At 40.2% G+C, this 17,635-nt stretch overlaps 1 protein-coding gene across 1 annotated transcript; it reads left to right on the top strand.

Annotated features, from left to right (window-relative positions):
• Positions 1-16,810, top strand: far1 (fatty acyl CoA reductase 1). Its single transcript, XM_062420541.1, has 12 exons — positions 1-72; positions 1,010-1,126; positions 2,333-2,508; positions 3,672-3,851; positions 5,931-6,108; positions 7,508-7,552; positions 8,021-8,148; positions 8,968-9,035; positions 11,437-11,608; positions 13,763-13,892; positions 15,717-15,844; positions 16,252-16,810. Exons 1-12 carry the CDS (start codon positions 1-3, stop codon positions 16,409-16,411), a joined length of 1,554 nt encoding a protein of 517 aa, XP_062276525.1. The 3' UTR covers positions 16,412-16,810.
• Positions 16,811-17,635: the final 825 nt, after the last annotated feature.

Below are 17,635 nucleotides of genomic sequence, written 5' to 3'. Positions count from 1 at the left end.
ATGATGAACGTCCCAGAATACTATGCAGGGAAAAATGTGTTGATCACTGGAGCAACAGGCTTCATGGGCAAGGTAACGGAGAGACCTTGTGTGACTTGAACCCAGCAATGTTTTAACAAAATAAGAAGGAAACCTGTTTGGAAAGTCTTCAAGCAGATTCCTTTCACACTCCAACATGACAGCATGAAACAAGCAAATGAATGACTCTGTATTTGTCTGCACTTTATTTGAATTGATATGTTTTTGCGCACCTGAGGCTTTTTTTTCTTTTGTTAATTAGAGCATTTGTCACATAGGAAGTACAATATATACCCACCTAGTTTTCACACAGATCTGTTGATTTCACAGCATGCAGTGAAGCATGAATATTGTCTACATGTTGCAACAATTTGACACATTTGCTGTTACTGAGTAGCACAACTGCTGTAGGTATTATTTTGTGAATTTAAGCAGATACATGAATCCTTTTTTTATTGTAAAAACTTGATTGAATGTGTTTGAATTTCATGTATATGAGTGTGTTTGTTCAGATGTTGTGGAGGAAGAGACGTACTGCTCTCCACTTCCCCTTCAGCTGACAATTGATCACTATTGGTTCACTCTTCACTATTAATAGTTCGCACAATAGTTATTAGTAGGACTGGGTATTGGTACTCGATACCTTTTTAAGGTATCAACTGAAATAAATTGATACCAAGTAGCATCGAAACGTTTCCCGTCAAACAAAACCTGCAACCGATCCTTTTTGTACCCAGAGCTAGAAAATATGACTGTGCATGGACTTACTCACAGCGAATCAACACAATCATTCTTTGATTTAATGCAATGGGTATCTAATGAAGTACTCAGTCGGTATCAGTATAACTTTAAAGGTACTTGGATTGGTACTGGTATCGTAATTTTTAAAAATGATACCCAGCCCAAGTTATAAGTGATGTACAGTGCCAGTTATCCACTCAACGGTCCAAACAGAAGATAATTTGTTCCTCTTCCTCTGTGGTTATTAAAGGTGCTGCTGGAGAAGCTGCTGAGGTCCTGCCCGGGAGTCAAAGCCGCCTACGTGATGGTCCGGTCCAAAGCGGGCCAGAGCCCTCAGGCTCGCATCGCTGACATGATCAACTGCAAGGTAAGAAGCTGCGTCAGAGATGCGCAGGAGTTACACTACCACACGCACAACAATACAAGCGGCACCACCACCTCCCCCGAGCAGGCGTTAACCTTTCCTTATTAACTGTTGTCATGGTGACGCAGCTATAAAGACAGGTGAGGCTAATGATAGAAAGAGCCAGAGGACAGGTTTCTTCGATATTTTCAGAGGGAGCACATCGCCTGTGACAAAACACGTTATTTATACGGATGCTGAAGCACACACTTAGGTTAGTGTTGTGTTGCACAGTAATTACAGTTACTTAGAATAGATGAGTGGAGTGGCAGTGTGATTTGTTTTATGCTGCGTTCACTTGAGGATTTAATGCGGTCATATAAGTAGCAACACCTTTCAGGTGATTCTTTTTTCTTTCATTTTTCTTTAAAAATAGATTTTTTTCCATGTTTTTATTTTTTATATATACTCACGGCCTCTTTTATTAGGTACACCTGTGCAATTTAATGCAATATAGTACAACAGCTCTGCTATAAATTCTACTTTTATTAAGTTAATACATTTTCAGTTTTTGTTGACATTGTCAGGAAGGTGATAATTCTACTTTATATGTATTATTGAAGTCATAGTAGGTGATGGTGGTGTACTAGGGTGCATTATAGTGAATGGTGTTCCTAATATTTTGTCCACTCCATTAACATACATGAGGGGGGCAAATTATTAGGAACACGAGTGGATATAGTGCACCCCAGTACACCACCACCACTAAGTGCGACCACAGTAATAAACATAAAGTAGAATTATCACTTTTTGACAATGTTAACAAAAACTGAAAATGTATAAACTAAATAAATAATTAAATGTAGAATTTATTGGATTGCATTAGATTGCAAAGGTGTACCTAATGAAGTGGCCAGTGACTGTATATGTGATGCAGCCATCTTCACCTTAGTGAAAAAATAAATGGTTACAACAAGTTAGTTAGTTAGTTGACTTTACGCACAGAAGTGCAATCAAAAAGATGAATTCAGCTGGTGCAACAGGCTGTGAAGAGACTGTAGGTGGACACTGATTGCATCATCAGTTTCTAGGTAAAAAGAGATAAGGAGAGAAGTCCTCTAGAAGTCTGGGAGGGAGGAATGTGCACACTTCCAATAATCTATACTTTTAATATAATTATAATGAGCTGTACCTTTTTGACATCAGTTTGACTTCATTTTTTCCACTCAGTTGTTCGAGAGATTGCAAGAGGAGCAGCCGGGCTTTGCAGAGAAGATCATCGCAGTGAACAGCGACCTCACACTGCCAGAGCTGGATCTGAGTAAAGAGGATCAGAGCATCCTGGCCGAAAACATCAACATCGTCTTCCACTGCGCCGCCACCATCCGCTTCAACGAGCCTCTCAAGTGAGTCATCAGTTTGTTTTTCCACCATTTAGATGAATTTCTCTGGAATATACTTTTACTGACCTATTTCTCTCTAATGCTACTTAGAAATTAGCTGTGTTTATTGATGCGTTTTTGTGAATGTTGTTTACCCAGTCAAAGCCAAAGGAGTCAGGCTGGAGAGCGTTGTAGTGTTATGGGTTTTTGCTCGACTTGGCAGTAAAAGCATGATGGTATTGACTGATCGTGCCCGAAGTTGTTTGCTGTACACAGAGACATTTTATATCTGACGCACACGCACACGCACACGCACACACACACACACACACACACACACACACACACACACACACACACACACACACACACACACACACACACACACACACCCTTTTCCACAAATCACTTTTTTTCTGTAGGAAATGTGCACACAGTTTTTCTTTTTCCTGCTGAACTGCTTTGACATGGAAACCATGAAAGCTTCTTGACTCACAAAAGTGGGCCATTAGCCATAATCATTCAGCTTAAATCACTGCTTGCCTAACATCAGTATGCGTGCATGTTAAAACAACAGTGCTAACATATGTTTACTATATTCACAATCTTAGCTTAGCCTGCTAGCATGCTAACATTCGCCAACTAGCACTAAACACAAAGTACAACCGAGGCTGAAGGGAATGTCATTAGTTTTGGACATAAATAATACCAATGTTTACCATATTTACAATCGTAGCTTAGCCTGTTAGCATGCTAACGTTTGCCAATAGAGCTAAACACAAAGTACAACTGAGGCTGAAGGGAACGGCATGAGTTTTTGTCATAAATCAAAGTACTGGACAGAGTAATATTTTGACATAATGACAGCGATGGAAGAAAAATAGCAACTGAAACAAATAGTCGAATGACTAAACCTTAACAAACTGAACTATTTGCTCACCACCACATTATTTTTTATAACATACTGCATTATATCTTCTATATCTTGTAAGCTGTTAACGGTAAAAAAAATTCCTGCACATCAGCACTTTATGCCTAAACTGTACTCTGGTTAGATGCCAGCTGCTTCTTATGTACTTGTTCAATGACAATAAGGTTGAATCGAATTTAATTCCTTCTCAAATGAAAAAACTAATGGACTATTATGTCCTCTTTTTTTTTTTTTCTTCCTTCTTTCTCCCTCTCAGAGATGCGATGAAGCTGAACGTCCTGGCCCCACAGAAGATGGTGGCCCTGGCCCACAGGATGAAACACCTGGAGATCTTCATTCACATATCCACAGCCTACGCCAACTGTGACCGAGAGCTCATTGAGGAGGTCGTCTACCCTCCTCCCGTCGACTACCGCAGACTCATCGATACCCTGGAGTAAGTGAATCTGGAGGGTTTCCAATGAACGGCCACTGCGACATGAACCACCTCCTTTTTCCCCCCCCTAAACTTTAGTATACAGTAGCACGTTTGACGTTGGTTTTATGCAGTTTTATGTGTTTGGGGGTTTTTTTAAACCGATTTCTTCAGATCGCTAAGTGCATGAAAAGCAAGCAGGAAGGTATTATCAAGATTAATGTCAGCGATACACTCAGCACCCCAGCTTAGCCGTGGCGGTCCGGTAAATGGCTGCTCAGTAGGTCTAATGTTGTAGAGGCTGCCAGTCTCAGCTGCTGAGCTAGATTAGTAAAGCATTAGAAGGCCGTAGAGCGAGTATAGAGATTAGTGGGATGATTCTGAGGGGATTGTGTGTGTAGTAGTGTCAAGCTTTTGAGGGAACTTGGATGAAAGCAGAGAGACGCCATGCAGATGTTTTTACTTTGATTCGGTCGCAGAGTTAAACATTGAGGGGTGGCGCACGGCGTCTTTTGTTTGCACATAGAGTTCAAGCCTCAAATAGCTTTCACTGTTCAAACGATGTGCAATCATGACTCATGTCTTTTAGTTCCTATATTTCTTTTTTGTTCTTTTCAAATCCGTTGAATAGCCAGGTGAACAATACACAGCCCTCATGTGTTTCAAACAAACACTTGAAATGTTTTGAGGTTTTTCCACACTCGCCATGTCTCTGTTGATTTTTGTCATTAACTGAGCTGAACTGAACTGAGTGGCGTATCAGAGCTTTGGCAGCTTCAGATTAACCATTACCTCATCCACCCATGTGTTAGAGGAGGGCCACATGTCTAATAATACTCAATGATGTCTTGCTAAAAGCGAAGAGAAGGCCACAGCGTCAGCCCCAGCTAGAGAGAGAGAGAGAGAGAGAGAAGAGAGAGAGAGAGATTTGTGCCACTTCACCACCTGCCATACTTCATTCTGTCTCTGTGACCTTGTTACATACACACAAAAAGGTTTCATAAATCTTAGCCCAGCTTTTGTTCATACTAGGTCGCAATGAATGAATCCTATGTGGGGTTTTAAATGGACGTAATTCTGTTAATTCCACCTGGATTGACATTTGGCTCCTAACATTATAGACTTTTTGCATCTTTTTAAAAGGCTTGTTTGATCCTGGAGTGTTGTACAAATGTCTTTTTTTGTTGTTGCTTCAATCAGGCTTCAAAGACTGAAATCAACTCAAGACAGGTGTCATATTATGTAGGACATATGATAAATGATTTTATGCTTTGCTTCGCCTCAGAGAACAGACACCTGCTGGACTGCTCTTTTGCATCTGATTTTCATGTCTGTCATAACAAACAAACATGGCGGCTGTTTAAAAAAAATCCAGTCATTTCTATCCAACAAAAGATGCTTCTTCTGAATAAATGTGTAAAAAAGACACAGAACATTTAATATGTATGACAGAGCTTTGGATGGTTAGTTGAGAGTTTGAGGAGCTTTCAGATTGTTTAAATGTTTGCTGATTGACAGTTTGAACCTTAAATCTCACACTAAAGACATTTTACTGCTTTAGAGGATGAATTAAATAAGATTAATCAAGCCTTATCACTCTTTGTCGCTCTTTTGCTCTTTCACTGTTTCGCTCTTTCTTTCGCTCTTTTCCCTTTTTTACTATTGCTCTCTTTTGCTCTTTTCTTGCTGTTTTTCTCTTTCCTTCACTGTTTCTGTTGCTCTTTCACAATCACACACTTTTGTTCTTTCTCTCCCTTTTCTTTCTTTCCCCCTCTCCTTAACTCTTTATTGCTCTTTTGCTTGTTCTTTCGCTCTTTTTTGCTTTCTTTCACTCTTGCACTTTTACCCTCTCTCTCTCACTCACTCACTTTTGCTCTTTCTATCACTCTTTTGCTCTTTTTTCCCCCCTTTCAATCCGTCGCTCTTTTGCTCTTTCTTTTGCTTTTTTGCGGTTTCGCTTTTTTGCTGTTTCGCCTCTTTTTTTAACTCTTTCCCCCTCTTTCGCTTTGTCGCTCTTTTGCTGTTTCGCTCTTTCTTTCTTTCTTTCTTTATTTTTTACCCTTCTTTCACTCTTTCTTTCGCTCTTTTTCTCTCTCCCAGCTGGATGGATGATGATCTGGTGTTGGCTCTGACTCCTAAGCTGATCGGGGAGCGTCCCAACACTTACACCTACACCAAAGCTCTGGCTGAGTACCTGGTGCAGCAGGAGGCAGGAGACCTCAACGTAGCCATCATCAGACCCTCCATCGTCGGAGCCAGCTGGAAAGAACCCTTTCCAGTGAGTGCTGCCTTTTTTTTAATGAATTCCTGCTTTTAACCCCAAGACGGGAAGAAGGAAAACATTGTGTTGTGTACAAAGCTTCACTTGTGTTACTGGTTAGAATGTAGCAGGAAAGAGTGAGGCATGGGGAAGAAAAAGGAAACACAGCTCTGGGTTTTCTGGGTTTGTCCCATGTTCAAATGATGTTCCTCTGTGCTAAATAATCATTTTATAGTATAATAATATGAATTTAGACTCTATGCATTTTAAAGGGGCAGAAAAAACCTCAAATTGTTAACCATAAATGAGGTTAAGATGTACATACCCTTAATGATTGGAGGAGAATATATACTCATAATACGGATCAAACCTTATGAAATATGAAACTAGCTGATGGCACTAGAGATCAATAAAAAAAAAAAACCAGGGTCTGGAAAATGTTTTTCAAATATCAGCTGTCAGGAGACAGATCTGTCTGCGGCCAATACTCAAAACACAATACAGACTTTCTCAATCAATCCAACTTTATTTATATAGCAGCTTTCATACAGGTTAATGTAGTTCAAAGTGCTTCACTGTTGATTGACAAGCTGATAATAAGACAGAACAAGTGACGACTTTTAAAAAAACCGAATAAAAACGATGAAGGAACAAAAACAAAGAAAAAAGAGAAATTGAGACCAATGCACACGAGAGAAAATAAAGTAAGACAAAAAAAAATTTAAAAGGCAAAATAAATAAGACAAAAAAAATAAATAAACAAAAAAAAGTTTAATAAAACAAGCAAGACTAAAATTAAGTTCAAAAAGAGATTAAAAAGACTAAGAAATAAAATTGAATAAGAATATAAAACTTCCAGAACAATGATGATAGTAAAATAAAGTTGAACAAAGATTTTAAAACATCCAAAGAAATAGATTAAAAATAGAATATAGAGACTATGAACCATTCTTAATCAAAAACCAGGCTGAACAGGAAGGTTTGGAGTTTACTTTTGAAAAATGTCAGCACTTCCAGCTGTTCTCTGGCGCAGTCACTCTTCTTGTTCATCTGCTCTGAAAGCACACGACCCACCAACACTGAGGCTCTCGGAGCTGTTGAGCAGTGCCAGTGAACGTGGAGGTGGTGGGAGAAGGAATGTGAGGAATGTGGAGTAAAGAATATTTAGAGTTCTGCACTTATGCCCTTTTTTATGAGGCATTTCTCACAACTGAATCTATGGTGATTATTGTATTAAGTCAAGTATTGTATGATCTTGAAGCATGCACTTCCTCACATTTTAAAAACTTATAACTAGCAAATGTTAACTTTTTGATATTAGATAAATAGTTTCTTGTCTGTGTTTGAAAAAATAACAATAATCTGTTAGTTGATGAGCTATTCCAACAGTAATGTGAATGTGCTTCTGCTGTTTCAGGGTTGGATCGATAACTTCAATGGACCTAGTGGAATATTCATTGCGGTAAGTACTGAAAGAAGATGCTCAGGTTGTGTGTGCACAGTAATCACAGTAATAAAAGCCTTTCTGTCACAGAGTAGCTGTGATTTTTAACCGTAGCTTTTAACAGAGATTTGCAAGGCGTTGCCAGTGCAGCGAGAAATTCTGGAAACGACAAGCTGACAACTTAACCAGCTCTTTGACACCGTTACAATCATGAAACAAAGACGCATTAAACAAACCTGTTTTCAGTTTAAACAGAAAGTTCTTAATCTTTTTGTTGTTTGTTTAGCGACTGATTCACAAGCTATTTTGTTTACAAGTCAAGAAAATTACATTTTTATGGTCAGACCTAATTTGGTCTGTCAATGGTTTGAAACAGGTTAGTAATTGCAGTACAATAACTGCACTGTATCTCTGTTTGTTCTAATGAAAACATAACATTGTCTTGATCTGTAGTTTCTATTTATAGTTTTCCCTCTCTCTGTGTAGGCTGGTAAAGGGATCCTGCGTACGATGAGAGCATCTAATGACGCCGTGGCAGACCTGGTTCCAGTAGACGTGGTCATCAATGCCACACTGGCTGCTGCGTGGTACTCTGGGTCGCAGGTGGCCAACAGGTTGGATAGCCTCAAACACATACACCTGTCACAATGATTACGACTTACCGCACGATACACAGACATGTCCTCGATCATTTTTGCCGACCTCGATTGTGTTTACAAGCATAGTAACGGTTCTGAAGTCAGCAGCAGTGAACGTAGCAGTGAAATCTCTGTTCAGTTTAGTGAATAAAAGCGACGACGACTCAAGCATCGAGACAACTACCTGTGTGCTGTTTGCCACCTGCTGATTTAAAGTGAGTCCCTGAAGTTAGTGACAATGGGTTAGCCTAGTCTGGCCAGGCTCACTTAAAGTGGACCGACCTTTTAAGGTGGACCATCTGTTCTCATTGTAGTGACAATCTTTTGCCGTTGCGGTGGTCGAAAATTTGTTTTCGTCTTCTTTTTTAAGACAAACAGAAATTGACTTATGTGTATATGAACTATTTAACTCTAACTAAAATCCCCCTTTTTAGCATCACACTCGCCCCAACATATAAAAATGGCTAATCTCTAAAAACCCCAAACTCTCGTAAAACTCTTCACACTTACTATCAAACTCATGCTGGGTGTGTGGGCCACGTATGTAGGCTGCATATGGTGGAAATGATTAAGGTGAAACTAAGGGTCCATGGTATTTGAATGTAATTTAAACTGCAATTGTGGCATAGAATTATCTTAAACTGACAATAATATCGTTTACGCGATTATTTCTGGGAGAGTATATCATCCAACAAAAGTAGTTATTGTGACAGGCCTATTAACACATTATCACACATGAATCTCCTTGTCTTTTTTTTATGGTTGTACATTTCAAATATCTCCCTCTCATTACAGGTCGAAAAACATCTTGGTGTACAACTGCACGACCGGTGGGATCAACCCGTTCCACTGGGGGGAAGTCGGTATGTGTCACTTTATCTCTCCCTAAACACAGCCTGTGTAAAAAGCTGCTGACAATGGAAGCTCAGATGTTTCAATATGGTGTCTAATGACACACTTTGGTTGACATCTGATCCTCTGCCTGCCCCACCCAGACTGGCAGCTTTTGTTCACGGGTTCCTCAGGATTCCTGGTGTAAAGGCAGTCATTATGGAGTGTTATTATAGTGCATGTCACCAGTGAAACCTACATTTTGTTTTAACAGTCACACAGTAATACAGAACACACTGTAGATTTGAAGTGATTACACAATAGTGTTTAACTGATTTGTTGTTAGATTGTATGGTTTGGTTTGCAGTGATATTTCCAAATGCAGTGTATTCTGATGATTTGGTAGCTGTTCTTAGCTGACAATCACATCACATGAAGTTCCTCTACTCTTCAATGACTTTAAAAGCTGAGATTGAAACTTCATTTTTGACCTGACAAATCATCTGAAAAATGAAAATGTGATTATCTGCATATGGGTCAGTGACTTTTTTGTGTTTCCATGTGGTTTAGTCAAATTGAAAATAAATGTATGAATAACTTTCACACATTCTTTTTTTGTGGACCCACAATACAGTTTCTGCCTTTAATCCAGTTTGAGAGAATATATTAGAGGATTATGCCCAACACGTCTAAGTGGTGTAACCATTCAAACTTTGTACCAAATAATTCAACTTGCTTAAAAACGCAACATTTTTAATAAAACACCATATCAACTAGTTTGGCATGATCTTACATTATAACTTTTTATATTAAATAAAGGTAATGGAATACAATTGTTATAAATATTACATTTAATCTGAGGAATCATGTTAATCAGGATAAATCCACTTAAATAAACTGTAGGTGGATAAAACATTTAATATTTATCATTCTTTTGTGGTTACACCATTTGACATTTTCAGGAGCACTGGAAAATGCTCCTTACTTTTGGTAAATAATCGTGCAAATGTCATTTCAAATGACATAAATCCAACAAAAATACAAAATGTACATTTTAACAAACCTGATGTTGCTTTTAAAACAATTTTTTAATATAATACCCAACCCTTATTTGTCACTGACCCATATGCATGATATAGTTGAAAGCTCCAGAACAACTAATAATGGACCATGTTTGTGAATAATTTTGCTAAAAATGTATTGCCTTTTTGTGCAGCTCCAGCTCTTTGTGGAGACATCAGAAGAACTCATTTTAACTGAAAATCCGTTTTAAACTGCAGTTTTATGTCAAGTCTTTAATTGGATTGCACCATGTCGTAAGTTGTTAATTCTGTTCATGTCTTGTGAAGAAGATAAGGACTTGTTGGAGTGCCTTTTGATCAACTTGACCACTCAAGGAAAAGTAATCAAATTAAAAATATCTGAGTTGGCTGCAGTAAATTTAAACATTTGTTTTTACCAGAAGCAGGAATAAACCTTTCAATTAGGCATAGACATCTGAACAAGGCATCATAAATCTCACACTGCTTGTTGATGACTTCTGTTTCTTAGAGTACCATGTAATATCCACATTCAAGAGGAACCCCCTCGAGCAGGCTTTCCGCCGGCCCAATGTTAATCTCACAACCAATCACCTAATCAATCAGTACTGGATAGCCGTGAGCCACAAAGCTCCGGCCTTCCTCTATGATCTGTACCTCAGGCTGATTGGACGAGAGCCCAGGTAACCTCATCATCGCCGAATCGGACGCACAGCCCCTCTGCTGTTTTCATTTATTTATTTTAACGCCAAAACCCCTCGCACACCCACACACACCTCTGCTGCTTTACTCCTCTCCCTTTTTTTTCCCTTTCTTTTTTTTGTCCTCCGTAGCCTAACGTCTTACTGTAGCTGCGACGCTAATGTGTTACATGACGCTTGTGTGCAGTTTTGTCGTGAGTTGAAGAATGCATAACCCAGCCCCTCTCCTACAAATAACAGGAGATAACCGATGGGTTCTGCACTCTTCACAAATTGCTACTTGCAATGTTTAGTATTCTTAGTTGGTTTTCCAAAAATATAAAAAGAAAATCAGAACTGAGGTCATCTTAGTTCAGCTGATAAATGGACTAAGGTGGACTTATAGTCTGAACATGTCTTTGGAAACCCAACCCAGGTGTCTGCCCTTTTTTGAAAAGCTTCTGCTAGCTGCTGATTGTGATAACGGTGAGTTAAGAGAACCGGATCCGTCGCTGCCGCCTCCTTCTTTTTTTTCTTCTTTCTTTTTAAAATCAATCCTGATCCCTTCAGGTGTCCCGAATCTAACAGGGTAGTCACACAGGGCCTGAATCTAGCCTGCTATGAACAGGAGGAAGGGGAAACGCACATTCTTCCTTCATCTTGTGCTCTCTGTGTCCTCCCTGTCCTGTCGTATGTGTATCTCTCTCCTACAGAGTACTGTATAAACATGACCTTCAAGACCAATCCCTTAGAGCAGGCCTTCAGAAGGCCCAATGTCAATCTGCGCTCCAACCCCTTTACTAATCAGTACTGGACCACAGTCAGCCACACGCTGCCAGCCCTGCTCTATGACGGCTATCTCAGGCTGACAGGTCGCAAACCCCGGTAAGGTTACAAGAGCCCCTCCCACCCCCACCCTCTCTCTCCTCTCTCCCCTCTCCTACCAGTCAGCCCCTACCTACCCCACAACACCCACCTTCCCCTCCCACTGTCTTGTTTTTTTTTTGACTGGTTGTGTGGGAACGAGGAAGGATCGGGGCAGAAGGAAACAAAGTTTGCTGTGTCTTCATTCGACCTCACAGCATCAGCTGAAACCAAATTGTGCATGTTTTCAGCTTTGCTCTATTTTTGGGGATTTTTTTTTGATACACCTTTTTTTCTTTTTCCTTTTTTTTTTTCGTTAAAAAGAAGAGTGCACCACTTATTTACCTTTTTTTTTTTTTTTGTGTGTGTGTGAAAGAGCCATGCTGTGAACATGACATCCATTACTTTCATCCTCCACCAATCATAGAATAAATCCTGAGGCACTGTTAGACCCTTTTTTTTTTTTTTAAAGCCAATTCAGGAAGTTGTGTTTGGAGCGGAGACAGTTTGTCCCCACCGAATACAACCCACCTTTTTACATTTTTTTTATTTGCATGTTAAATTAATGGTACCCTCCATTAATATGTTCTCCTCACTCACTGTTTTACTACAAGCCAGAGGTATTTCAGACCTGAAATGTTTCTCGGTTTGGTCACAATCCAAAATTTCACATGGTGTTTGGCAATCTGGAATGAATTTGGTTTGGGAAGCTAACTCGCATTCAAGAGGGTGTGGTTTGATCCTAATGGGGTATGTCATCAGCTGTAAGTAATGATTATCTTTGCCTCTATGTGCCGATCGACCATGCATGTTTGTCACATCGTCTGAATCACCCGCCTTCACAGGAGGAATCTGAGTCATCTCAATCTGCCTATGTTAGTGTAAACGTTTAAAACAATACTTCATCTCAAAAATCTTGACTATTGGATCAAAATCCTTCTATAAGAAAATGGAAGACGTCGACTTTAAATCACATAATTAAAGCTGTGCAGTTTGAAGGCTCAGAGACCCATCCGTAAGCCTCACAATACAACACCGCTGCTGTTTGACTCTCATCCTAACAACCACAACGACACCAATCACCTGAATCTGAACTAACCCCGAAATCAAGTAACTGGATTGACCGGTGTTGACAGGAGGACAGTTTCTATCTAAACCGTGCTGCCCCAAGCCGTAAAGCAGATTTCATCCATTTATCTGTGAGTTTAAGTGATTTGGGGTTTAATATTAAATCAGGTCACACAGTTCATATGTGTCTGTCCTCCTGGCCTGCACACAGAGGAAATCCAGTTAGTCCTCAGCTGATTTGTATCAACCACCGTTCCCGTGCAGGGGAAAGATGATCCCAGCTACTTACAGCACTCTGAAAAAGTTTGGAGGCCTTGCTATTGGCTGATTTTCTTATTCTTTTTGCTCATGAATTACCCAAAATTCCTGACCCAAATCAGAGTAATCTTCATGTTCTTTATTAACTCTTTATTGGCTGCCTTTTAAAAGCTCACTCTATTGTTGCTGTCAAGTGAAAACCATGTACAGTATCTCCCTATTTAGTTATTTTTTTAATATAAACTGAACATGAACCTTTTTTTAAAGATTCTAATGTTCAATAAAACATTAAATTAAATTAGATTTTCTTCTTAAAAAAGCAAAGAAAAGACAGTTTTTCTTGGCTCAAAAATATGCAACAAAAATGTGATAATATTTATATAAATGATATTTTGGAGATCTGTGGTTTTCACAGGACAATGATAATCTAAGTCATAGGTACAAGTTGAGATCATGCAAGAGGTTTACAAACACATAGCGCTGTATAGCTCATGATCATCTGCACATGTCAAAATAATTACAAACAAAACCTGCTTAATCAAATCATATAGATGATCTGATGTTAAATAGTACATTTGGAGAGTAAATTAGACTATGTTGGTTAAATAACTGTCAACTTATCTGCCTCTACTCTCCCCACCTCCAACACTGCGGTACCCCTTCCTCAACCTTTATTCCTCCTATGTTTACATCCACAACCCCAATCCACCACCCCTCTACCTCACATCCCTATCCTTATCTCTGTCTCTCTCTGTCCTGCCATCACCTTTAAAAAAAAAAAAAAAAAAAAAAATCTATTCCTGTACTTTCCCTCCTCACCTCCTCCTCCACCTGCTTTCTAATCTTAAGGATGATGAAGACAATCACTCGCCTCCACAAAGCAATGATGGTGCTGGAGTATTTCACCAGTCACTCCTGGGCTTGGAACACAGACAATGTCTCCATGCTGATATCCCAGATGAGCCCCGAGGACAAGAAGGTAAAATAATAAAGGAATAAATAAATAAATGAACTGCGACGACACTTGTATGCTCTCCACATCATTCACACTTTGTCCCCTCTGTCGCCCCCCACACACACACACACACACACACACACACACACACACACACACACACACACACACACACCAGGCATTTACACTCTGCGGTGATGGCAGACAGATTTACCACTCAGTGCGTTAATGTCTGATAGTAGGCCGGACACAATGGAATGAGTCATTCATTCACTGCTGACCTCAGTTTGTAGTGAAAGGGACGTTGTTCAGGAAAAAGCGAAATACTTTTTTATTTTTTTAATGTCCTTTAACACACAAGACCCTATTTTTCCTGTAATATGAGACACTGACATTTTGTCCTTGTCCTCTTGACGTCAGCACATCTGATGATAGAATAATCCCAAGTCTTCATAGTGGGGTTTTTTTTTTCATCTTGAAAATATTTCTCTTGAAATAGAGGGTTTTAAGTCTGTGGTGTTATTATCCCACACAAAGGCTACAGGCTGGTTTGGAGGATCAGGGACTTTAATTCCCTGAAGGGCAGCCACAGCCTGTGAAACTGCCAACTATGACCCCCCCCCCCCCCCCCCCCCCCCTCCCCCACCACTACCACCACCACCTCACTGTTAAATGAACCAACCACAAGCCATGCACCACTCTGCCTTCCTCATCTCTCAGCCAATCATCAGCTTTCTTCTCCCCTCCCTTCAAGTCTCTCTTATGAGACAGATACTCAAGCAAACATCCATTAAAACCATTATTTATTTATTTAGTTATAACAAACACCTTTATTTCTAGCCCATGCTCCACCTACTCAAAGCAGAACTTAGGTGGAAATGTATCACTGTCACGTTACCAGGATACATTAAAAGCCTATATGTGTTAGAGCATACAGTTCATCATCACGCTGATTATTATTCTACCGTTATTGGCTCATCACTGTTTAAACTGTATGTCTCTATCAAATGTTGTCAGATATACAAATAAAAAGCACCACACATATGTTTACAGCTGTGGTTCTCTAATTTTTTCAAATCAACGATTTTCTAAACCAGGTATGTCCAGGTATGCCTGCAGATTTTTGTTCCAACCAATCAAGAGCACACATGATTCGACCACCAATCAACCTTCTAAAGACTGAGATCAGCTGATTAAAGGAGTGAAGCCTGGTGTGTTCCTGCTTGGATGGAATAAAAACCTACAGCCACATGAGCCCTTTATGGAATAGTTTAGACATCCCTGCCCTAAATTGACACAACATAGATTTAGTGTCAGGTCTACCATTTCACTTTTTACATTTAGATGTTTTATTGCAGAAAGTTTACAAAAGCCATGACCAGAATATTCATACATGCATTCATAGCTATTGTGTTACTTATGGGTGGAATTATGGTGAGAATAAATGATTCCCCTTTTTGCTGGGAAGCCCTGCAAGGACCCCTGGACCCTACTTTGAGAATCAAAGGCTTACAGGTTGTGTTTTTAACCATATGAACACCTAAAAATACAAACACTTGTTAGTTAAAAACTTTAAACTCTCATTGTGTGTGGGTTGTTGTTGTTTTTTTCCAGGTGGTTCCACATGTTTCTTACTTGCAAACCTTTTTACTGAAAAAGATTTATGACCAAAAATTATTCAGTGCATTGGAATTAGACAGTCGTGGCATGCACATCTTCCTTTGAAGATACACAACACATGCTCTTATCAACCAGAAACACTACATATATGCTCTCATATTTGAAGCTTCTGCAGCACACTGACTGTACATCTCGTTTTTGTTTTGTTTGTTTTTTATATTCTCACAGGTGTTTAATTTCGACGTGCGCCAGCTGCACTGGGCAGAGTACATGGAAAGTTACTGCATGGGCACCAAGAAATACGTCCTGAACGAAGAGCTGTCAGGGCTGCCCGCCGCACGCAAACACCTCAACAAGTAAGAGTCTGTTGACTCAAACACGCACACACAGAAAGCACTGTATGCGAACACTGTAGGCGCTCACAGATGCCTGCCATTTTCTGTCAGAAGTGGGCGGCTTTTGTTTCAAGATAATTCTTTCGCATCGGCACTTTAATATCCTCCAGGGTTTTCAAGTACTTTGTTTATCCTTCCATTAACTGCTGATATGTTGCATTTTCCAGGAGTAAACTACTTCAGATTATCATTCCTAGTGGATAGTACAGTTACAGTATCAGTAATCCTCTCTGCTTTAAGCTTGTGAGTCATTTAAGCATGCAGGAAATTTCAATAGAAAATTAAAAGGACAGTTTAACTTGAATATAATTTGTGTGTGTACATAGAATAAACAGACCCATGTACTCAAGTGTGTATCTGTGTTCCAGGCTGAGGAACATCCGCTACACCTTCAACACCGTCTTAGTGGTGCTCATCTGGCGCGTTTTCATCGCCCGATCCCAGATGGCCAGGAACATCTGGTACTTCGTGGTGAGCCTCTGCTTCAAATTTCTCTCCTACTTCCGAGCCTCTTCCACCATGAGATAATGACCCCCCCCCCAGTCACGGCGGAGGGAAGGTGGCAAGGCGGCTGGTGGGTGAAGAAATGGAAGAAAAAACAGTGGATGGCTGTGGATGGGTGTTTTGTTTTTTTTGAGAGGTGCCTGAGCTCAAAGCTCTTAAAAATGGCACCATGCTGTCCGTCTCCGGCTCCCGTGTCCACCCCCCTCCACCTCGACACTCGAGGATCTGATGGAACCATAAAACCCGGCTACACATCATGAACACAGACAGAGCTACCGGACCAGGCTGGAGGCAATGCAGTCTAAATGTCCCATATTTCGGATCTTTCTCACCTGATCTCTTGCATTTCATAAAAATCAAAGGGTATGGATTAATATCGCAACATACAACACTCTTTGACTAGTTGGGTGGGGGGGGGGGGAAGCAGGACCACATGCTCTCATTCTGTTCATTTCCAGGCTTTACTCCCGCTTGTCTCTAAGCTCCAGAGCTCCGTAACCCTGCTCCATCTTTTTCCGTCTGCTCGCTTGCCTGCAAAACAAAGCTACGCGCTGGATGATGCACCTCTGCAAAAATCCTCAGCTGGTTTTAAATCAGTCCAGGCTCTGTTCCCGAAGAGTCTCTGCTGTATATGTCATTTTTCATTGAAGAATAACTACTCCAAGTGCTGTGTACGTTTCTTTATCTGCTGTCACCTGAAAACAAAACTTTTTTCCTCTTCTTTTCTCTCCTATTAAGTTAATGTGTGGTCCTCGTCAGTTTAATAGTAGTAGGGACTGTGGAAATGTGTTAAAACGCTGTTTCAAAAATGTATAAAAAGGTTTGTTTTGGATTTTTTTTTCATGTGGCAGCAGCATGTGGCAAGCAAAGCATAAACTAGACTCCCCTCCTTGAGGCATCTGAGCTTTGTTTTGCACATCTAGTTGAAGTAGGATTCTGTATTGACTTAGGTCATTTTCAGAAAGGCTTTTTTTTTTTTCTTCAAGGACATGTCTAAGAATCATCGCGCTCCCAACCCCGACTCCCAAAGACCAAAGCCATGTCAAGCAATGTTTATCACAGTTGCACCGACAACTTAGCGGAAAGGGTTGTTGGACTACTGCAAGAGAAAGTTGACATTGCAGGGTTAGGGTTGGGGGGGGGGGGGGGGGGGGTTAGGTCAGCTTATATGCACATCCCTCTCAAAGAGTCGTCATTAGTCGCCTTCTTCCTTCTTGGCAAAGACAGGCGCTCAACTATAATGGACTT

This window comes from Scomber scombrus, chromosome 6 (genome assembly GCF_963691925.1).
Source record: "Scomber scombrus chromosome 6, fScoSco1.1, whole genome shotgun sequence".
Lineage (NCBI taxonomy): Eukaryota > Metazoa > Chordata > Actinopteri > Scombriformes > Scombridae > Scomber > Scomber scombrus.
Note: the sequence above shows the minus strand (reverse complement) of the source record. Positions and strands in the feature narration are given on the sequence as shown.